This window comes from Gymnogyps californianus, chromosome 1, assembly GCF_018139145.2.
Source record: "Gymnogyps californianus isolate 813 chromosome 1, ASM1813914v2, whole genome shotgun sequence".
In the NCBI taxonomy this organism is placed as follows: Eukaryota; Metazoa; Chordata; class Aves; order Accipitriformes; family Cathartidae; genus Gymnogyps; species Gymnogyps californianus.
In genome coordinates this window covers 138,406,597-138,428,896 of record NC_059471.1, presented here as the reverse complement: position 1 = coordinate 138,428,896, position 22,300 = coordinate 138,406,597, and the positions used below count along the sequence as shown (strand labels likewise).

Genomic DNA, 22,300 nt, shown 5'->3' with positions numbered 1-22,300 from the left:
ATACAGAATTGAAGGCTTTTATTCTGGGCTCAGGTATGGATCACAGCCCACTATACAGCCTCGTCACAAATCAGGAGCAGAAATTTACTTTCCTTCCTTTACAGGAAATCTAACCTATGTGAAAGTGCTGAATACTTATAAATGGAGAAGGCCTGTGAGCTTGGTCCAACACCCTTAACCCCTGGCAAAACTTTTATTTCGTAATGGGACTCAGAGGAGAAATTACTCTAATAGGAGGTATGAAGGTAAATTAAAATAGGGATGTTAATTTGGAGTGGGTGTAAATGGGTGTGGCTCTTTTGAAATGGATGAAACTGCCCTTCCTTTCACCAGGTCTGGATTTGCTCCCTTCTCCCTCCCCGTGCCTACGGAAGAGCAGGTGCCCAGCTCAGCTCAGGCTGGGAGCCTGGGTGTGTGTCCTCAGCTGCCAGTCCTGCCCTTACCCTTTCTTTTTACCAAAACAAAAACAAGCCCAGAGGTATTTAAACCTGTAGGTTTTGTTCTGTTAACAAATACCAACTGCAAACCCGTTTTTCTTGCTTTCTTGATGGAGAGGGAGAGACAGTATATGGACAGGGAACTGAAGATGAGGGGCCACATCAAATTGATGTTTGCACTTGTGGAGGTGGGGAAGGGCAGTCGGAAGGGTTAAACAGGCCTGGTTTTGAAAGCAGTGGAGAAAAGGAGCATGACGGCAAAAATATATTAAAAATAAAACCAAAACATAAAAAACTGGCTGCAAAGACGGGCTTGGGCAAAAGCATTTCATGTGAAGAGTCATGCACACATATGGGATAAATTACCGAGAAAGGGCATGGAAACAAAACATCTTAAATGTGTATTTAAAAGCAAAAGAGCAAGGGGGAGAAGAAGAGACATGGGATGTTGCTAAAGAAACACGATGAGAGAGACGGCGTGGGAGCCAGAGGGAAATGGTAGCAAAATAGCTGCCAGCGAAAGGGCCAGTGGGGCCGATGGCGTTCTGCTCCTCTTGTTTGTTGAAGACCTTTGTAGTAGCTTTCCTGCTGGATTTAACAAGGATGTACAGTGTGGTGTACAGGGCATACGCACCTGAGGACACAGGGAAGGAGAAGCGTGGGGGAAATGAGGTTGGGAAAATGGAGAAGAGAAGCAAAACACCCGGTCCCTCCTTCAGGGAATCCCTGTGGACTGCAGGGCAGGAGGAAGAAGTAAGAGGAAGGGAGCAAGTTCTCTTTGCAAAATATTCCCCTTGGCTGCCACTCAAGAACTCCTACAGGAACCTAAGGTACTTTTGGCATGTGTGGTGCTAAAACAAACCTTATCTACACCACAAAAATTAGAGCTGCGCTGGTTATCTGCATGCATTGACAAGGGTAGCTGTACTTGGGACTGTTCTGGTTCGTATCTGTTCTGCTCCCCATGTTCCTCCATGCTTCCAGTGAGGTCTTCATCGTGGCTGCAGAAACAGTGCTGAACTTAGTTTGTCCTTGTCTACACTTGCAGCTAATTCACGTTCAGCCCTGGTTCAGCCGCTTCTGTTGCTGACACCTGTTGTCAGCAGTCGGTAATTTCTTTTTTTAGGACAAGCCTACGTTGCCCTGGAGCTCAGAAAGGGCCTTAAATTAGACTTAATTCTATTCAGATGTAGTTAGCAATATTTAATTAGCACAGTCCTGAAGCAAAAGTCAGTCTATTCCTTGGATCACTGGAGTGCATTCTGGATACTTTCCATATTGCTGCAGGAGTCTGACCTTTATTTTTTTTATCTTTAGCCCAGGAAATGTGCTGGGGCTTTTCAAGCACTTTCAGAGTAGGGGCCACATCTTAATAGACAGATTCCTTTGCAGATGGCTTCCTGCTCGTTTGCAATTGCAAAACTTCACTGAAGCAATTACCATGATTGCAGACATGGGAATGTGACATTAGGAAAGCATTTAATATATTCTCAGCATCTGTTACAGTACTGCTGCAAATGGAAACCATGGGGAGATGCCAGCACTATGGGTAGGACTCAACTTGCTTAACTTTGACTGACTAGAAGTTCGCATCCAGCCTGAACTAGACATATAGGTACTCTCCGTAGACAGTGGACAGACACAGGCATATCCAGAGGGTGATTCACCTATCCTGAGTTGGTGTCCAAGGGAAGAGGGATGACTTGTCCTCTGATAGTGCTCCATTTTCTGGGGGAGTGAGTAGTTTAGACTAGCAATCCCGTATTAGGCAGCTAAAATTAGGTGACTTGAATCCTGTCCTCTGTGACCATTATGATTTTCACAGACCACTGGAAACTGCCCAGAAATGAGGAGCCAACGCTAATTGCACCTCCACGGACTGTTAGCTGACAAACTATGAGATCTTTTGCTTGCCAGAAGAGTTCAGCTTATTCCCAGAAAGTGATGCAGGAGCTGGCAAGAAGATACTCTACAGGAATAAGAAGAAAAGGGGGTGTATCAGCAGTTATAGAGACCTACCCAAGCCTTCGGATTAAAAGCCTTAGCTGTGTAAACCAAGTAGAGAAGGATGCTCTAGGAGCTATTTATTTTAACTTTTCTGCTTTTTCGTTCAGTTTCTTGCCCATTTTCTCCCTTGTTTCTATGGAGATGTCTACACCACATGGCTAGAACATCATCCTCCTTGAATCCATTTTTAAATGGAGGTTCAGACAAGACTACTGAACTGCTTATCTTAGAGTCTGTTAGTTCTCCTCAGGTGAAATATTTTCATTTTGCATGACATAATTAAATATGAGAACAAAGAAATAGACGGAGAATTAATAACATTTATATCCATTTGAAAAATACCTAAATTTCAGGCCCTGAACATGAAACAACCCCAAAAGACAATGAGGAAGCCCCAGGCTGGGTGGCCCAGGAGAGCTTATTGGGTGGGGTGCAGGTGGGATCTGAAATGGGGGTGCTGTATGAGCTCCATGCTGTGGGAGAGGATACAGCCATGATTTGAAAGGATTGATTCCTCCTCATTTCCAGAAAGGAAGAGTTTGGGCACCTTCATGGCTGTGAGTCTTGAGAAGAAATAAGCATCTATCTCCCTTGCAGCCCAGAGCCGGCTGCTGAAATGGCACAGACTCACCTGACTGAGCTGGGTATCCCAAACAGGCTGGCTACTGCAATGCAGCGAGGTTTCACCTCCCTCATCTCCTCCTCCAGTGGGTTTTGAGGCTTGCACAGAGCTTGGTGTTTGTTGCAGTTTCATGGTTTCCAGGAGAGCCTGTTGCAGCCACAGGTGGTGACTATCGCAGGCCTTGAGAGTGGTAGGTCTCAGGCCAAAGCTTTTAGTCTCAGCCTTTCCTATTAATTACCTAGTTGGATCCTTGCTCAGAGTGCTGGCTTCAGCGGACCTCCTCCTTACATGCCCACACAGATCATGGAGGGCAGTGGGATCCAGCAACCTCACAGCTAGTGAAAACATCTTATTTGCTTTGGGACATCTCCCTCTCATGTTGCATGGAAATACCAGCTTGACCGCTGTCTGCAACGCAGTCTGCGGGGCAGGGACCCATCGAGGCCAGGCGGGGACTGGGAATCCCGTCCGTGGCTGGGCACCTGGGGCCACATGTGGATGCTATAGTGGCCAAAAGAGTCGGTGCCTTCCCGTGCTCTACCATCTATTAATCTGTGGGTCCTGCCAACACAGTTGTTGGTGGGGTTGCACTGTGAACCAGATCTGGGAGCTACACTGAGTATTAAAAAAACCCTCTCTATCCCTCCTTTATTGCTAATTTAACCTGGGGCACTTCAGAGACCTAGCTCAAACCACGGCTTGCCAAACAGCAGCATCCACTCTGCTGAGGGGGAAGGTGAAATCAAGGTGAAAATGTGCAGCTGGAAATGGTGATGGTGGAGAAAATACAACACTGAAGCAGATCCTAAGAGGTTGTGTTTTTTTTTTTTAAATAGCTTAGGCCTAGCTTTTAAGAAAGCTTGAAGCTTGAACTAATGTGATTTGTTTCAAATCAGCTGTTAGGGGCAAACATCCTGCTTCTTTGAATGTAAAGTGTCTTCGAGTACCCTAAGTACTCAAAGTACTTTAAGTACTTTTGAGCCTTTGAGTACCTCGTCTGTCCGGCAGCGGGAATCGGGCCCCTACAAACGCTCTGATGGGGCACTGCCACAGAAATCATCCTGCTCGCCTTCCCTCTTCTCCAAACCCTCATTCTCCTTCGCTATCACAAGCATTAGCGCGGCTGTACGCTGAGACAGGTTGGGGAAATAGTCCTGGGGCTACTCCTGAGTTTAGTATCTTCTTTTCTTCCTTAGGAAAGACCAGTTTTTGGCCTCCATTTCCCTCTTCCTCAGTTGTGAAAGTGCAACTGTTTACAGCAGAGCTGCAAAATCATCTGGATTATTCCTCCCGCACAATCTTTTTTTTTTCTTCTCTTACTTTTCATTTTCATTTTAAAGACGTTGCTTAAAGTTGAGGTGGGAACGAGTGGTCAAGGGTTGCAAAGGGCGGAAGCCTCTTAAATCGGCTTTGTGACATTGTAGTGAAGTTGTGAAGGGGATCACGCAGCAAATTGTAATGTTTAACCATGCCCTGCTGGAGCCGGGGCCAGGAGCTCAGCTGTGGGTCGCCAGGCTTTTGGGGCTGGACACCATCCCTTTGCAGCCCCCCTGAAGCTGAGGAGCGGTGCGTGCCCATCTTCAGACCACACCATGCCATCCACTTCTCCTCCAGGTTTTTGGGGAGCTCTGTCAGGCTGCGGGGCACGCTGGCTTGCGACAACTCACTTATGCAATATAGGCTGTATCTGCTTGCTGCTGCCAGATTGTGGAAATCTGCAAATAATTGCAAAGTCTGCCAGTTTAATTGGATTGTGGTGTATTTGCACAGATGGGTGAAGTCTTCCAGGCCAATATTTTCCAGAGTGACTTAGCGGTCTCTCAGCTTTAAGGTGCCCAATATGAGACACCTTAAAAGCAACGGGTTTGCGCAGATTTTTTTAAGAGAAGCACCCCCAAACTGAAGTAATCCAAACCATCAATCACCCAGAAACCCCTTGTCCCAGAGACCTTGAGATGGGAGATCTCTCACAGTAGCTTGATGTAAGCCAAACTAAATTCATAAAAATAATACAAGGCATCTTAACACATCATTTGTTCAGCAGAAAAAGCCAGTGTGCATGTGTATGTGTGCAGGCATTTATACAGAAAGTATAATGAATAAATGAATATTTGTGCGTTAAGGGAAGGAGGAAAAGAAAGACATTTTATTTTATGTGAGAGTCGGCTGCTGTTGTTGTTGTTGTTGTTATTTTTTTTAATAAGGTACAGAATGTTACTGTGGAACAGTGTCCCTGTGTGCTCTGGCCCTTTTCCAGGCCCAGAGCTAAGTACTTACTGGGGAAAAGAAAGCATCATACTTGACTTTCTGAAGTATAGGCTGTTATCGCTTGTTAGAAGCTGAAAAGGAAAAGAATCAAATTACTTATTAATTAAATACAAACTCTGTAAAATTGTTCAGAAATAACCAGCCCCCGGGGCCCAAGCTACAGATGCCTGATATTTGAATGTACAAAAGAAAAACAGTTTATTAGCATTATCATCAGCTTTTTCTACCAAATTTGCAGGGAGACAAGAAAGCTGTGGTAGATACTGCTGTTCTCACTGAAAGATTCCACTAAATCACCCTTGCAAAAGTAAACAATTTGTAAGAAGAAATAAATGGCTATTGTAAAATGTTGTTAGGAGCATCCACAGAAGGGGTAGTACCAACCTAAAATCAATTCAATTAAATCAAAACAGTTTTGACAGGCAGCAAAATGATGTAGCTACATGATCTTGCTGTAATTATTATTGAGAACATGACCTTGGAAGTCTGCACAATTGTAATGAATTTGAGGTGCCCTATTGCTAAAGTCATTCCCGAAAATAGGACTTCAGCAGCTTTGAACTAAAGCTAGTTGGCTTTGTAAAGTCTTCCCGAATGCTTCTCCGGATCATATGTTCAGAGCTGAAGTCAGCCCTTCACTTATGTAGCTAAAGTGGACCTCGGTTCCCAGTGTGAGCACGTCTCATTATTTTGCTGTGTCAGTTAGTTTTTTGTCTTAAAGCTGGTGGTCCTGAAGCCGTGCTACTGCTAGAGAGTTTTGAATCTTTTCTTTCCAGTAGAATGAGTTCCTGGTACCTGTGGATAAGGAGGAAGTCTCAAAAAGCAGAAGACATTAAAAAGAACCCCAACACTTATTCGTTTGGAAACCTCAGCATTATTAAAACCCTGAAGCGACCTCGCACCCTCAGAGCTGTGTACTCATTAGAGCCCAACCTCCACCTTCCCACCAGGCACCCTGAGAAAGCTTATTGCCAACCATCTTCTAGAGTATTAGAGACAGGTTTTCAAAGGTACTTAGACACCTGAATGCCTTTGAGGAGTTGGCCCTGAGTTCTCAGCAGGCTTAATTTGGCCTGGTGGGTGGCTGACTAGCCTCTTTTGATTGCTGAGTGCTGAGAGTTGGGGTTTTTGTTTCTAACTCTGGGGCTGAGCAAACCGACCACAGCAGACTGAGGCAACCGAAAGGAAGGGTCTAGCAAGGTCTAATAGTTTGCTCTGAAGACTTGCAAGGAGCATGTTAGAAAGGGCTCCCCACTGGCCTGAGAAGCTTTGGCTGCTATCAGGTTCTTAAGGCTCTCTTGAAACGACGGGGTGCTGTAGGCTCAAAAAGTGTTTAGACACCGACAATGTGTGGGTGACCAGATGAGGGCTTGGATTAATTTTTGGTAGTTTTGGTTGTTTGGGAAGGGCAAAGGAGTTCTGAGAGGTTGCACATGGCTTGTGAGTACTGGAGACCACCAGGAGTAGAATAATTTTTTTTAGGACCTCGTTATAGAGATCCGAAGAGCAGTTACTGAGTCAGACCATAGCTTTTGCTGCTTCTGTGATTTCCCACCTGTCTGTTGCAGACTTGGGGCGGAGGGCAGCAGCAGAAAAGGAGAATTGCCTGGGCCTCTCATAGTATCAGCTATGTTTTGTTGTTGTCATTCAAGTAAGCTATTAAATATAAACTACAATATTTGCAGTGCTAACTTTGTGATTTGCAAATGTTTTGAGTGGAAGTTGTTCTCAAAAAGCCTTTCAAACTAGAGATAACAAGGTGACAAATCCTTTAAAGGGATGCTTTCAGGTACTTGTCTTTGAATAGATGTCCCAGTTTAGCTGCTGGCAGCCAGAACAAAAGGAGTAACCAGGCAGCTTGTTAGAGTCAAAAAACACAGCAGATTAGGCCTCTGCTCTGAGAAATGTTTAACTCCTTATGAGGGAAACCCAGAACACATGCTGGTAAATACAAGGGCTCTCTTTTTCCATCTTTCTCATAAGCAACTGAAATCGTGGCCCCAGTGCATTTTGCAATAGACGGGCTTCAGTGAAATAATTTTTGCCTTTTGGCTTGCCGGCTTATTCTACTATTTTAGGCATGGCTTGTTTAGATCAGCCATGAACGGGGTTAAGGAGCACTGATGGCAGCCCGTTAGTGATTGGGCTCAGCAGGCTCTTGCCCTGGCAGGACTGCCATTGGTGGGGATGGATGGTGGTAGAGCACTTCTGGGGAGGAGCAAGGAGTTGTAAGTTTGGCTACTGGCAACTGGGCTGCAAATTCTTAGAGGGCTGAGAAGAGGGGGGGATCCTTTTGAACCTGATATGCAGGTTGCTTATGAGAAGATCAACTTAGAAACAATTCTTGGGTTGTTTTTTTTTCCTAAGTGGTATCCCACAAAAGACCGTGTTTGGTTCCAGTGTGGGGTCACTGGGATGACAAGGTTTCTTTTGTCTTGAAGTGCCTGTCACCTACCTCATAACGATTTTCTTGTTGCCAGATGCTTGCAGAATCCACTTTCAGTTTTTCTCTGTAATAACATCACGTTACCGTGGGTTAATGCCCTGGCTTTTGCATCCTGGAGCTGCACAATTCCCTTGCTGGGTTGATTAACACGAACAAGATGTGGTAAGCTTGAAATATAATGGGTGCTGTTATATTTGTAATTACCCTGGCACCTAGAGACCTTGACTGAGATTGAAGTCTCACTGTACCCGGTGCTGTACAAACAGAGCGTTTCCAACAGCTTAAAGTCTAAACAGATTAGGAAAAGGGTGAGGGGAGAAATGTAGGTGCCAAGAGTTGCAGCAATGTGCATAACATGACCCAGGGAAGCCAGAACCAGAACTCAGATCTCAAGCCCTGATAGTAATCAGTTACTTAATGCCATCATTTTGCTATGTGAGATGGGTCATCTCCCTTAAAGGGTTTAGAAAGTAGCCAGACCAGTTCCTCTGTTTATATAAGGAAGATGTTTGTAGACCTCTTGATCCTTAGGCAATTAATATAGCCCATGGGGGAAAAAAAAAGAAAAAGAAAAAAAAAAAGCTGGGCTAGATTCTCATGTAAATGGCACCCAGAATACCTCAAATTCTTACAGATGCAGATGTTTTTGTGTCGGGTTATTTTTTTGGTGAGCGGCCTCTTTGTGGTCAGTTGTAAGCATCACATTTACATAGTTCTGTATTTCTGAAAAAGCCTATTGCATAAAGTTGGGATCCTACCCAATGAAAACAAAACACAACACTAACGAAAAATAACAAGCTCTTCCAACAATGTTCAGTAACTGAGTTAGAGGTTAGTGCTGCATTCTGGAAAAAAAAATATCCAGGCACCATATGATTTCATGCGCTAAAAACTTTAAACATTTCAGAGGAACATAACATATGACATAGGGTGTTTTTATTTAATGAATGGCTTTAAGAAATGGGGCCAGTGTCCCTTCTCACAGATGAACGCCTTGTGCCAAGAGCGTTGCTGTACAATGTGTCATCACTTGGGAACCTAAAGAATTGTACTTGAGAAAACATTGCTACAAAATATCATCCCCTTCCCAGAAAGGTTCACTTCAGGCTTTGTAGAAAAATAGAACAACTCATTTCCACTGAATATAATTCATCTGTTGAGAAACTTTCTTAAAGGTGTAGGTCGCGGAGCAAGTGGCTGGAATACTGTTTAATCTCATGGTAACAATAATAGTTCATCATCATTATTACTACTTAGCTCTTGCATCGCACTTTCTATACTCAGCGGACTTTACAAACACGAAGCAGTTAATCCTCACCCTACCCTGGGGAGGGGGTAAAGTGTTGTTGGATGTTTTATGGGGTCTGTGCAGAGGTGCACTCCTGGAGCCGGAGCTCCCTGAAGTATTTCACCTGAGCAGGGCTTGTCTTCAGCCTGAGGTACAGCTGCTGCCAAGGCAAGGGCCTTTCATTTTGCCATAAAGGTCAACCACACAGCGAACTAGAGGGCTTTGTCCAATTTATTTGTACCTGAGAATATTCTATGTGGTTTGCATTGTGATTGGAGGAAAGGAAAGGGGAAAAAGGGAAAGGGGGAGAGGGAAGGGAAGGGAAGGGAAGGGAAGGAAGGGAAGGGAAGGGAAGGGAAGGGAAGGGAAGGGAAGGGAAGGGAAGGGAAGGGGCTGTTTAGCTGCCAGGAGAAGCCTCTAGTTAAGATTCTCATGTCAAAAATTTGCTATTCTAACAAAGTGGCAAGGGATATGTGATGTATTAAATTGGAAGTCTTAGACAGATGGAGTTATACTGGCTTGAAAATGCTTTTGTTCATATGGTGTGTTTTGTTTGGGGAAATTAGGCCAGTTTACAGCAAGTAATCATTTTACTGATTTAAGCCTCACCTCCACAATAGTGGTGTTTGCTGAGATAGCTCAACGTAAGTGTGCGTGTGTTTATTTTTAGGGACTGCATGTGAACATCCTCTTCCTTGTCCCTGGTGTGAAAATGGAGGAGTTGATTACCCAGAAGGGTGCATCGCTGCTGGCTATAGGACACTCCCAGCTTCACCTGCTTCAAGAGCAGTTTAAGCTCTCTCTCATTTTGCACTTCAGGGAAAATGAAAAAAAAAAGTGGTCTGAGCCATACCAGGAGATTCTTCCCTGAGATAAAATCAGGGTCGTTTAGAAGGACTGCTCCTTTACCAAGTGAAGGGAAGGGTGGTGACAAGCAGAGAGCTCCAGAGAGAAAAGAATCAGTAACTTCCAGTGCTAATAATTTAACCTGTATCTTCCGCAGACATAACTGCCTACGGCACGGTGAGATAGTCCAACCCCTTGCACTAGTGCAGAGAAGGCAGTTCTGAAATATTACCTGCTTTTTAAAACAAATCCCATTAAGGACACCCCTAAGCTGTACCCCCAGCCAGCACCCTCTCAAGGACTCAAAATCCCCTGAACCGATCCTCGTACCCTGATCCCATCCAAGGCTTCTGCAGGTGTGTGACAGGGCCCACACCCCTGGGCACAACTGCTCTCCACCTGCAGCAAGGGAAACAGCAGAGCCCCCCAACAGTGCAGGGCCTGGGGGAGCAGCCCGGGGCCGGGGGGATGCTGTCAGGAGGGAGGCCGGGTCCTGACGCTGGCCTGATCTCTGTCCTTAGGCTCCCTCTAGAGTTTACATCAAATGAGCAAAAGGTCTTAAATTCCGCTTGGCTGTATCCTCTCTCCGCGGCGTGGGCAGCACACCTGCCTCCTGCCCGCGCTGAGCCCTCCTGCCTGCAGCAAGGGGGTTGCAGGCAGGGTGGGCAGTGGGAGCAGCTCCCCGGCGGGGAAGCTGCCTGCTGAGCTGCTACACCCTGCCCCTACAGCGAGGCATGCAGAGGGGGGCTGGCATCTCCTAGCCCCCCCCCGGGCACTGCTCTGGTACAGGGTGCTGCTGCATGATATCCCAGGGCCTTCGTAAGCTAAAATGGCTCTTTCTTCCCTGACGGTCTCAGCTGCTGAACCTCACTGGGCCCTGATCCTGCCCAGAAGGGAAGGGCTCCTTGTTAAGCACATCATGAATATCCCTGGTGCGCTCAGGTGAATTCTTGGGGCCTGCGCCTTGAATGTCATGGCGGCCTCACCCCACATCTCTCGAGGAAATTAGTGTTTTGCCTGAAAAACTGGAGGTGTGGGGAAACAGCATTAACTCAGTAACAGCTGAGGTGGGCAAGAAGCAAACTTCCTCAACCCTCTGGCTCTCAAATGGGTCATGCCGTGCCCCTGCCTTCTTCATCCTCAACTCTGGAAGATGCATCCTCTGGAGGAGCTCAGGCATTGTCCCCAATTTCCCTGCTATTTGCAAGGGAATACTGAAAATCCCAAACAACCCAGATGCTTTATGTGTGCAGCTTAGATGTGCTTTGCTGGTTTGCTTGACAACTTTATAAAGTGCTGGGGAAGGAGGGTGGCCAAAATGAGGATGGGAAGCTTGCCTAAGTGGTTCTGGAGGAAAGAAAAACAGCGAGCAGCTCTGCCAGTGGAAAAGCCCAAACGAGAGAGAGGAGCGGGGTACTGGGAAGAGAGGGGACAGGGTGTTCGGAGGCTGTTAGAAGAGCCAGGGCATTCCTCCCACAGACCTCCCTATAAACACTCCTCCCTCCTTCCTGGTTCACTCCTCCAAGTTTTGGTTGGGGTTTGGGGGTTTTTTGTTGTTGTTTGTTTTCCTTTCTTTCTCTAATCCTCTCTTCCGATCTTTGACTAGCTGCATCTTCAGCTTAAACGGCAACAGAGAGAGGAAAAACTGGCTCTTCGAGACAAGAGCTTTGGGGTCGCTCTCGGAGCTCGCCTCCCTCCTCATCCCCACCCCGCTGCGCGGCCGCGCAAACCCGCGCACCGCCTCCCCTCCGCAGCCCCGCTGCTGTGCCCCTCTTTTGCAAGACGATGGCGCTCTGATCTTTCCAGAGCTTTACTCCGGGACTCTCTAGGGTGTTGGGGTTTGGTTGGGTTGGTTGGGTTTGTGTTGGTTGTTTTTTTTTTTCCTTTGGTGGTGTTTTTTTTTTTTTTCTTCACGCTTCGCTGCTACTACGGGCGGGCGCCTGCCTCTCTCACGATTTGCTGCAGCCATCGGGGGTGCCTGACTGTAAACAAAACACTTTAGATCATGGCAAGGTCGCTGCAGACACAGCCTTTTTCTCCTTTGCAGCCGCAGCGATTTAAGGTGGATTGCCGAAACGGCACCGCAGGGCGGGGGGGGGGGAGAAGCTGAAAGGGCCGTGGGGACCGAGCGCGACCCCCGAGGGCGGCCGCCGGCCGCCCTCGGGGGTCGCGCTCGGTCCCCACGGGCGCGGATGCTCCAGGGATGCGGATGCTCCAGCCGCTTCCCCCCACCCCCGGGGGGCCGCTCTGCCTGGGGGGGGGGGGGGGGGGGAGTTGTTGTTGTTGTTTGGGGTTTTTTTTCTTTTTTTTTTCCCTTAATTTTATCCCCTTTCCTGATCATTTGTCCCAGCACGACCCCAACGTTTCCGACCGCGCGGGCTGGGGGCTGCGCTGCCCGCGGAAAGGCGCGGAGCTACCGCGGCTGCGGGGGGTACACCCCCTGCCTCCTCCCAGCCCCTCGGAGTGCAAAGGGGGGTGATGGAGGAGAAGGAATAGAGGGATAAGCCAAGGCGCCGACCACTCCTCTTTCATTTTCTCTTTTGCTTCCATCAGTGGCTTAAGTTACTCGCGCCCCCCACCCCCTTTGGCTTTAAGTATTCGTTTTCAATATACTTGTACAGCACCCAGGGGTTTAGTCCCAGGCCCTTGTGCTAGGGGAGGTATAAACAGGACAACCAAAAAAAAGCAGGTTCTTGTCCTACAGTAACTTGTTTCTTCTTTTCCAAAGGCTGCAGATAAATCAGTGCTCTTTTGCACTGCAGTTGTGTTCCTAGTTGCTTACCTGTGGGGCATGCAGTCTTTTCTAATATTTGGACCCCCGCCCCCCCCCCCCCCCTTTTTTTTTCCCTAGTATGTGTTTCTACTCTGGTACAATGTCATAATCCTACCGACAAGGGGTTTGCCTTTCTTTTGTGGACTCAGGAGACAAGCAGTGACTCCCAGGGAGCAGAGACTGGGAACTCCTCATCTAAGGAGTCACTGGTGGGACATTCAGCAGGTTACTAGCAGGCAGGCCCCCATCAGCAGGGTGAGCCCTGGGCATCTTCAGGGAGTCCCTGGACATATTTTGCAGATCACTTTCTTAGCCTACGACGACTCTCTTGTGTAGATCAACAGAACAAGCCAAGTGTCCCACACCTGACAGAGAAAGTGAAGTTTGAAATGGCACTTCCTTGCTGGTGGCTATGGAAGTCAAAGACAGGAAAGCCTGGAGAAACGAAGATGAAATCCTCCAAATAAAGCAGATGAATAGGCCCCGCTTTGCCAGCTGACGCAGTTTTATCATGGACTTGCAACTTCAAAAAAAAGTCTCAGCTTCTGCAGACATGAGAATGTCAGCTTTAATTTTCTGTAAGTGAATTGCTAGAACTTGCGGTTGCTGAGAGGAGTTGGAAAACAACTTCTGAGTGCTAAAAACCCGGCAAACAAATAAAAATAACATGGCTAATATTTTATTTCAACCTTGTGGTTTTTAAACCAGTCTCATTTGTATTCTTCTTTTTTTTTTGCCTGCACACATCATTTTTTTGAACTCCAGTCTGGTGATACTGAGATTACTCGGGTGAGTGGTGTGAGCAGAGGCAGGGGGCTACTGCCTCGGGGCTGATGGAGGCAAGCAGACTGCTGTGTCCTGGGCTTGAGCGCTGTGTAATGGTTTTGTCCGTCTCCAGTGTGTGCAGAGTTTAGCGTATCAATTCACAAGAGCAACTGCAGCCAAGGTTCCAGTGGCCCATCAAAACTGTAGACCCCAAACCAGAGTGAGTCTGTGTGTGTAAGTACAGTACAGGGTGAAAGCTCCATGTCTTCGAGGCCAAATCAGTTGACTTTTCTCTCAGCCAGTTAAACCCAGTTGTGTTGACCTCTGCCTTGTTGAGATAGCTTGTCACTGGTGCGGCCCCCCCAGAGGCAAAATTTGGAGAGGGTTGCTCTGCTTGCAGAGGAGACCTGGCCAGAGGGATTGGTGTGAAGAGCCTCCAGCCCTCCAGAAGATTCAGGCCCTGGATCTGGGCCCCTGGAAAAGTCAAAACCTTCAGCACCTGAGAGCACCCGCAGTGTCCTGCAACGCATTGAGGGGGCTGCCCTGGCTAGTGAGGGAAGATGGCGGTGGAAGGGGCTGGAGACAAGGATGGCAGAGAGGAGGACACTGTGTTGCTCTTATCTGCACCGTACCTGCTGTGGCTATCCGAGGAACTTGCTTAGAAAATCCCTGGCTGTGACTCTTGGCTCATCTAATCTTCCGAGTACACAAACAGGACAAAACCAAATACTTTTGTTTTCTTTCCCCTGCTTGCTGAGATCTGAAATCCCTGCAGAGGTTTTTTTAGAGCCATTTCTTCACCTAGTCCTTTCCCTGCTGAGAAGGCAGCAAGAGGTGATCCTCCCCTCCCCTGGGAGCCACCAGCCTGGCTCTGCAGCCAGTGGGGTCGGGGTGCTGTGGGGTCAGGGTGCTGGTCTCCCCTGCATGTCCTGGGGGTACAGCCTCCCTGCTATCCCCGAGCTTGCCCCCAACCCCGGACCTCGGGGGGCTGCACCGCCAGAGCCCGACCCGGGAAAATCAGAGCGGTGGGAGACTCCCGTCACAGGAATGCGTCAAAATGTAACCAGCCGCCACCATTACTCGGGCCTCTCGGGCGAGCAACGGGATGGGTGGGTTTTTTGGGTGGGTTTTTTTGGCGGGGCGGTGGGCACAAATCCCGCCGGGCCCGGGCTTTGCGGAGGGAGGTGGCGAGCGGGGGGCACGGTGCCTTCCCACACCCCTCGCCTCCATCGCTCCCGCTCCCCGTCCCCCGCCTCCCCCACGGCACGGCACGGCACGGCACGGCGCGGCGCGGCTCGGCACGGCGCGGCTCGGAGGGGCGGCAGCCCTGCCCGGCCCGGCCGGGGCCACCTTTAGAGCCGGCGGCGGCGGCGAGGTAGGGCCGGGCCGACGGGGCGGCGCCCGCCGCCGTAACCAATGGCTCGGCCGGGCTGTTTAAATAGACTCGTCCTGTCAATCATTTTCTTCTTCGTCAGCCTCCCTTCAATCGCCATATTGGGCAACCGAGAAAAGGGCTCGTCTCCCCTTGTTTTTTTCCGTCTCGCTTTTACTACGCGGCGGCGGTGCGAGCGGCGGGGGCATCACCATCACCGGCGGGGCAGCGCGGAGCCGGGGCCGCGGAGGGCAGCGCCGCTCCCCGCCTGCGCGCTCCCCCCGCGCACCGCTCCTCCACCCGCCCGGGGCTCCCCGGCGGCGGCGGCGGCGGCTCTCGGGGCTCATCCCCGGGCCGGCGCTTATGCGAGGGCGCCTCCTCGCCCCTTCTCCGCGGGCCGAGGGCGAGCGGGGCCGAGGCGGGGCCGGAGAGCCGGGCAGCGCGGAGAGGAGGCGCGGAGGAGAGCCGCCGAGCGCCGAGAAATAAAAGGCGGAGAGGAGGAGGAGGAGGAGGCGGCGGCTGGGGGGGGGGGAGAGCAGCGAGCAAAACAACCGCCGCCAGAAGAAAGAGGGTGGGGGGAGATGTCAAACGTCCGTATTTCTAATGGGAGCCCTACCCTGGAGCGCATGGAAGCCAGGCAGTCGGAGTACCCGAAGCCGTCAGCTTGCAGGAACCTCTTCGGGCCGGTGAATCACGAAGAGTTAAACAGGGACTTGAAGAAGCACCGCCAGGAGATGGAGGAGGCATGCCAGAGGAAGTGGAATTTCGATTTCCAGAATCACAAGCCGCTGGAAGGCAGGTACGAGTGGCAAGCCGTGGAGAAGGGGAGCTCGCCCGACTTCTACTTCAGAGCCCCCAGGCTACTGAAAACTGTCTGCAAGTCCGCCGGCCGCCAGAGCTTGGATGTAAACGGGAATTGCCAAACCGTGGTTTTTGTCGGTTCTCAGGGAATCTCAGAGGACACTCACTGTGTAGATCAAAAGACTGATGTTTCTGAAAATCAGACGGACTTTGCAGAGCAGTGCACTGGGCAGAGGAAAAGACCTGCCACCGATGGTAACGTACCCTTGCGAAAGCGGCAGCGCTTTTCTCCGCCTGCCCTGCTGGTGTCAGCGCCGGGGCTCTCGGCCCCTTCGCCCGTGCCACGCGTGGCCTGGCCGCGGTGGGCTGTGCCCCACCGGGCACCGGCTTGGTGTATTCCCCCCCCCCCCCCGCCTCCTTTCGCCTAAAAAAAGCCCAGCTGCTGTTTGCGGCCCCAGGGGGGGTCCCGCGTTAAATGGGAGCCGGTAGATGATTTGCAAGGAAAAGCCCTTAGACGCGAATCATTCCCCCCCCCGTCCCCTCGCCGCCCCTCTGCGGGGACCCGGCCTCCTGCCCAGGTGGGAGGAGGTTCGTAACGCTCACGCGAAGCAAAAGAGGGACAGGGATTTTAGCCGAAAACAGGAAACTTGGATCTCCTACCTAGAGAGAAGCCCATCTCCCCTCCCCCTGCTCGCTTTCACGATAGCCGACATGGGGATCCGGGAATATTCCCGCCCCGGCCCCATCTACCCCCCCCGGATGCCGAGCAAACATCTGGAAGGAAAATATTTTAATACCTATTTCTCCCCCTCCCCCTTGTTTTTAATTTTCCCTTCCTAGATTCCTCTCCTCAAAATAAAAGAGCCAACACAACAGAAGAAGAGGTTTCAGAAGACTCCCCCAGTGCCAGTTCAGTGGAGCAAACACCCAAGAAATCAAGCCCAAGAAGACATCAAACGTAAACCGTTTAGGTAGGTTCCCTTTAGGGTCTGGCATTAGGATGCAAATAAGGGAAAGAAAGGGTGACCGAGTGGGTATCCTGCTTCTGGAAGGAGGGGGGAGGGCGGCTTTGGGCCCCTCTGGGCTCGCTGCGGGGTCTTTTCTCCGAGGAAGGGTGGCTTTCCCCGAGCGCTCGGGGATGGGTGTGTGTTGGAGGGTGGGGGTGGGACGGGCAGGGCTTGAAAAGAACAAAACAAGGAGCGGAGCGCAGCGCCGGGCTCCGCAGCGTCGCCCGGGCAGGGGCAGGGGCTGGGGCGGCGGCGGGAGCCCCCGCCGCGGTGGGACCGACCCTGCCTTCCCTCCCTCCCTCCCTCCTCCGGGACCGGGACCGGGACCGGGACCGGGACCGGAGGCAGGGAGGGCCCTTTTCCCAAGGACCGTGCGTGTGGAGGGACGGAGTTTCAAACGCGGCTGGTGCATGATGTCAGATTACAAGGGGTTTCGGGGGGGGGGGGGGGGCTTTCTGTGTCCCGTGTCCGTCTGTCGTGTCCCCCTCCCATGCTTTTTCACCTACAATATCAGCGTTGCCGTCGCACGTCGCGGCGACCTCCCACCCCAGGAGAAATAGTCAAGAAGTTGGGTCTAAGGGGAATCCGGGGGCTTTCTTTAAAATCAGGGCTAGGCAAGGTGGTTTTTTTCTTTTTTTTTTTGGGGGGGGGGGGGGTTGTTTGGTTTGGTTTTGGACGCTGGCAAAGGGAAGAGAGCGGGTTAATGGGAGCTGGGTTGTGGCCCCCCCCTTGTTGTTTTGTTTTAAGGCGAGGGCTGGGGCGGAGGGAGTTGGTAAATTGCGCCGCCGGTTTCGGAGCCGAGGTTAGGAGCGAGGTTTACAAACACGATTTGCGATTGTGCAGAAAGAGATTAAGCTGTAAAGCAGAAGTTGCAACAAATTAGTCCCGCTGGGGTGAGCCGTGGCGGAGCACGTCAGCATGCGTGGCTATGCAAATGCCGCTACTACCGCCCGCTTGTTTGGGGGGGGGGGGGGGGGGGGGGATGGACGGGACGGGGACGGCGGGCCGAGCCCCGGGCCGGAGAGAAGGGATCCCGCCGCCCTCATTTTCCCCGCCGAGGGCCGGCCTGGCAGGGGTGCCAGCAGCGCGGCCCCGGGCGTGCGGGGCGCGGAGGGCGGCGGGCAGCGCAGGGGCCCCGCCCGGGCAGGGCCTGCCCGCCCCTGGGATGCGGTGTCGGTTTGAACCGGTTGCGCCGCGGATCGCGTTTCTTTTCGACGTTTTCTAATCGCCTTCTCCCTCCCCGTCTTCTCCCCCCCCCCTCGTTGCAGAGCGGAGGATGTGCGTGTCCTCGTTCATCGGGTGCGGCGGGGGGCGATGAAGCGAGGAAGATGTAAAGTTGTAGTGGAAACGAAAATACATATCGCCGATCTCCGTGGGGTGGAGGTCCTGTACAAGCACTGAAAAAACAACAGCAACAAAACAAAAACAACAAAAAAAAAGCAAACAATAACACTAAAATTTTAGGCACTCTTAAAAGACCTGCCTCTAAAAGCATTGGATGTAGCATTGTGCAATTAGGTGTTTCCTTATTTGCTTCATTGTACTACCTGTGTATATAGTTTTTACCTTATGTAGCACATAAACTTTGTTGGGAGGGGGGAGGGAGTGGAAGATTGGAACCGATTGGAACTTGCTTTCACAATCTAGCAAGTAAAGAAATGTATGAAGAGAAGCAGTGTAGGTTTTTTTTATTACTTAAAGATGTATTGTCCCTTTATGTGGGTCCACTGTGTTTTTTTTTTTATCTTTTTTTTTTTTTTTTTTTAATGTACCATCGTGGTAACCCTGCTCAGAGCAGATCATTATAGGCCGCTAGTGAAATTTCTTCCTGCTGCATTAAGCTGAAGAGGTGGGAGCTGTGATGATTCCGTTATGTAGTAGCAAAAGTTCCCCCCCCCGACCTCAGATCCATATAGCAAATTTGAATGCCTGTAAAAGTCATGTAAAATCATCCTGTCATTACATTGCCTGATTTCCTGGTTTGGTGTTTTTTTTTTTTTTTTTTTTAAACTGATCTGGAGGGCCTTTGCTCTGAATCTTGAATATTGTTTTCTGATCTGACCCACTTCCTGAAGTGTTTGTGTGTGAGGGAAAAGGGATACTACATCTTTAAACAGTATTTCTACATTGCCTGTGTATCTGTATGTAAAAATAAAAAAAAAGTTTGAAGTGTACCTGTGTACATAACTCTGTAAAGACACTGAGAAATTATACTAACTTATTTATGTTAAAAGATTTTTTTTTTTTAATCTAGAAGACAATATTTTTCCCCATAAAGCCAAAGTGGCATGTTTTTGTGCATTTGTAAATGCTCTATTTGGTAGACTTTTTAGGGGTTTTTTTTTGTTCGTTTTTTTTTTTTGTTGGGTTTTTTTTCCTTTTTCTGATAATTAATATGGCTGTGCTTAAAGGATTGCAGACTGAGCCAATTTAATATTTTTTTTGTTATGTGTGGGGAAAAAAAAAAATCCAGATTGATATTGTTTCACATCAAGCAATCAATAAAGAAAACTGCCATATATAAGAAATATGTTCTTCATTAGTGTGTGTTTCAACCTCCCTCAGCCTGGCACACGAGGAAATAAGGCTCCTTCAAGAAATAACAGCAAGTTTCCTTTGGGTATCTCTTCCTGTGTCTCCAGTGCAGGTGAAAGTAAGGAATGCAGCTCGCTCTCTTCTCCCTTAGTGCCACGCTATCATTTCTTCTCTGTGATAATTGGGAATAATGTGCCCTCTTAATGCAAAAGAGTGGAATTTCCTCTGTCACAATATTTTTTGGGGGGGGGGGAGAAAAATACGTAGCTCGAGGTATTTCTCGCAGTCGTCTGACTCGTAAGGCGTAAAACTCGAGCCCAAATTAGCACCTTCCTGGGCCGGACCGCTGCCAGTTCTGGACCACAGAGCCACCCAATCTCCGGGTTTGCCCCCCCCCCCCCCCCCCTTCCCCGAGGGAAGTCCCTTCCCATCCGTCGGCTTTGCATGGAAACCCGGTGTATCTTCTCCCACGGCAGCGTTTATTGCTAACAAAGATGGCGCCTCGTACACCCCTGTCCCAGCAGATGCTGGTGCAGGCACCGGCGCGGCAGCGGCCTTCCCCCCCCCCCCCCCCGAGCCGACCCGCCACCGGCCCGCCTGCTCCGCCCGGCTCCGCAACCGGGGTCCCGGGAAGGACCGCACCACCGCCGCGTTATCCACCCCTCACCCCCCCCGCCCCGCGGAGCAGCGCGGTGGGCAGCAGCCGGGCAGGGATGCGCGGGGGGCCGGTCACCGCCAGAGAGAGAGGGGATGGCACCGGGAAGGGAGGGGGGTCGGGGCGCGGATCCCCGTGGTGCAGAGAGCCTTGGGGAAGGTGGGGGAAGCTGCCCGGCCCGCAGCCGCTCGATCGCCGCGCCCGGCCGGCAAGGTGCGGGCGTCCTCCCCCCGAGCCGCTCCCCGCTGCCCTCCGCCCCCCACCCACCCGGGGCGATGCGGAGGAGAGGAGTTTTCATCCCTAGGGCTTGCGAGAAATAAATACACACGTAAATGAATAAAACGGGGGCGGGGAGGGGGGAACAACCCTGTGCGAGTCTCACCCAGCGCTCGCCCGGGTCCTCCCCCCCCCGGTGCAACGCGATCCTGTTGTTTATCCCGGCCGCGCCTCGGTTCGCCCTCGCTCTGAAACCTCCCCGAAAACACGGGTTTGTGCTGGCCTTGCCCTGAGGAGGGACGGGAAAAGGGGAGACATACCCCCCTCCCTCCCCCCGCCTCAGTCTCGGTCCCCCGACTCGGCCAGATGGCACCCTGGGCTTGTCTCGGGGTCGAGGAAAGGGAACGGGCACGGGCAGTGTTTGCGATGGACTTTTCCTCCTCCGGCTGCAAAGGATTGCTGAACACCCTGCCCTCCGCCCTCCCCCAGTACGCTCCGGTATCCCGCCTACCCCCCCCCCCCGCTTGAGTCCAGGCCGCCTCATTGGGGGGGGGGGGGGGGAGGTGCGGGAGAGCGTGTGCAATTCAGGCCGGTAAACGTGGAAAACACTCGCGAAAATTTAGGGAAAAAAAAAATTGTGTTTTTTTTTTCCAGCACGAACAAAGTGATCATGATGGAAAATAAACAGCGGCGCCTCCCCGAGCCGGCGCAAGCGAAACCTCCCCTTGTGCAGCTGCCGCCGGGCGGGGGGAGCCGCCGGGGCGGGGGGCGGCCGGGGCAAGGTCAGTGCCGGCGCTGCAGCCCCCCGGCGGGGGCGGGGGAGGCGAGGGCGGCGGCCGGGGTCCAGCCTGCTGCTCTATCATGTGGGATTTGGATCTGCCCTCTTGAGCGGCTGCAAAATCAACCACGTTATTATTTTTAATTTTTTTTTTTTTTTTCGTCGCGGCCGGTGGGGCTTTTCACCTCGCTCTGCGGGCGAGAGCCGCCCCGGCCGCCGGCCGCTTTCACCTGGGGCCGCACCCGCCGCGATCGCGCCACCCCGGGGGAGCGGCGCCGGCCGCCCGCCCCGCTCCCCGCCTCCTGCCCCGGCTGATCCCCGGGGGGATGCGCCGAGCCGGCAGCACAGCGAGAAGCTGGGGGGCAACACTCCCCCCCGCCGCCCCTCCCGAGGGGGGGGCCGCTCAAACCCGCCCCGCGCCCCCTTCCCCGGGGCGGTGGGAGAGGGGGGGCCGGGGGGAGTGCGTTATCCTCCCCCCAGGGTCGGGGCTTGTTGTTGCGGCGGGGCCTGGCGTCGGCGGAGCCCAGCGAGCCTCCGCGGGAGGAAGCGGCCCGCACCGCCGCGGCCGTGGGGGAGATTTAAGGTGGCGCTGGGCGCGGGGCTGCGCCGGGCCGGGCCGGGCCTCCTGCCTGCGCGGCGGGATGAATTTTTAAAATTTTATTCCCCCCCCTTCCTCCTCCTCCTCGTCGCAGCGTTTCCTCCTCGGGCGGCTGGAGGCAACCTTGCGTCGCTGCTTCCCTCCGCCCGGCGCCGCTCCCCGGGCCCGGCGGGGACGGGGAAGAGGGGGGAGGGAGGGAGGGAGGGGGAAGGGGGCGGGGAGAGGGAGGGCGGGGCGGCCGCGCTTCGTGCGCGGCGAACGGCTTGTGTGGGCTGGGCCCCGCCCCGCCCCTCCCCGGCGCTGACGGCGGGGCCCGCCCCGACTGATGCAATAGGCGCGGCCGCCCCGGCTGCACCGCGGGGTGCGCGCGAGCAGCCGCGGGAGCGCGCGCGCGGAGCCTGCCGCTCCGTCCCTGCCTCTCCATCTCTGCGGCCGCCGGTCACACGTACACGCAGATGTGCGCACGCTTGCACGCGCGCACGCCCCCCCCACCCCTCCCCCGGCCCTTGCCAGCTGGTGCGCGGACGCCGTGCTCACGCGCAGGGGTGGGCGCGCTGTCCCGCCGCGCGGACGTGCGCAGGCACGCGCAGACCTCCGCGCGCGCGGGCGTGCCGGCGCGCGCTCCCCACCGCACGCAGGCACTTAAACCCAGGCGCGTGTGCACACGCACATACCTGCACGCACGCACGGACGCTCGCACGCGCGGCGGTGCCGTGCCGTGCCGCGGCGAGGAGCAGGCAGGGGAGCGAGTCCCTCCCACTCGTGGGGGGCTGTGGGCCTGAGCGGGTTCCCGACCTCGCCGTGGGGCACGACCCCGAGGGGCGTCCAACGCAGCGACGCGGGGAGCCGGGCTGGGCCCCGCGGAAAGGGGACAGCCCGGCGCGGG

The 22,300-nt window shown here is 52.5% G+C and overlaps 1 protein-coding gene across 1 annotated transcript; it reads left to right on the top strand.

The window, feature by feature from the left end:
* The first annotated feature begins 15,405 nt into the window (after positions 1–15,405).
* On the top strand, positions 15,406–18,349 carry CDKN1B (cyclin dependent kinase inhibitor 1B). The gene is made up of 3 exons (XM_050913351.1): positions 15,406–15,880; positions 16,466–16,596; positions 17,901–18,349. Exons 1-2 carry the CDS (start codon positions 15,406–15,408, stop codon positions 16,585–16,587), a joined length of 597 nt encoding a protein of 198 aa, XP_050769308.1. The 3' UTR covers positions 16,588–16,596; positions 17,901–18,349.
* The last annotated feature ends 3,951 nt before the right edge of the window (positions 18,350–22,300 follow it).

Excerpts from the sequence above, each read along its gene's own strand:
- CDKN1B (XM_050913351.1), top strand. The coding sequence starts at position 15,406 with ATGTCAAACGTCCGTATTTCTAATGGGAGCCCTACCCTGGAGCGCATG. Across the intron at positions 15,881-16,465 it reads GAAAAGACCTGCCACCGATG|ATTCCTCTCCTCAAAATAAA; the intron begins GTAACGTACCCT and ends TTCCCTTCCTAG.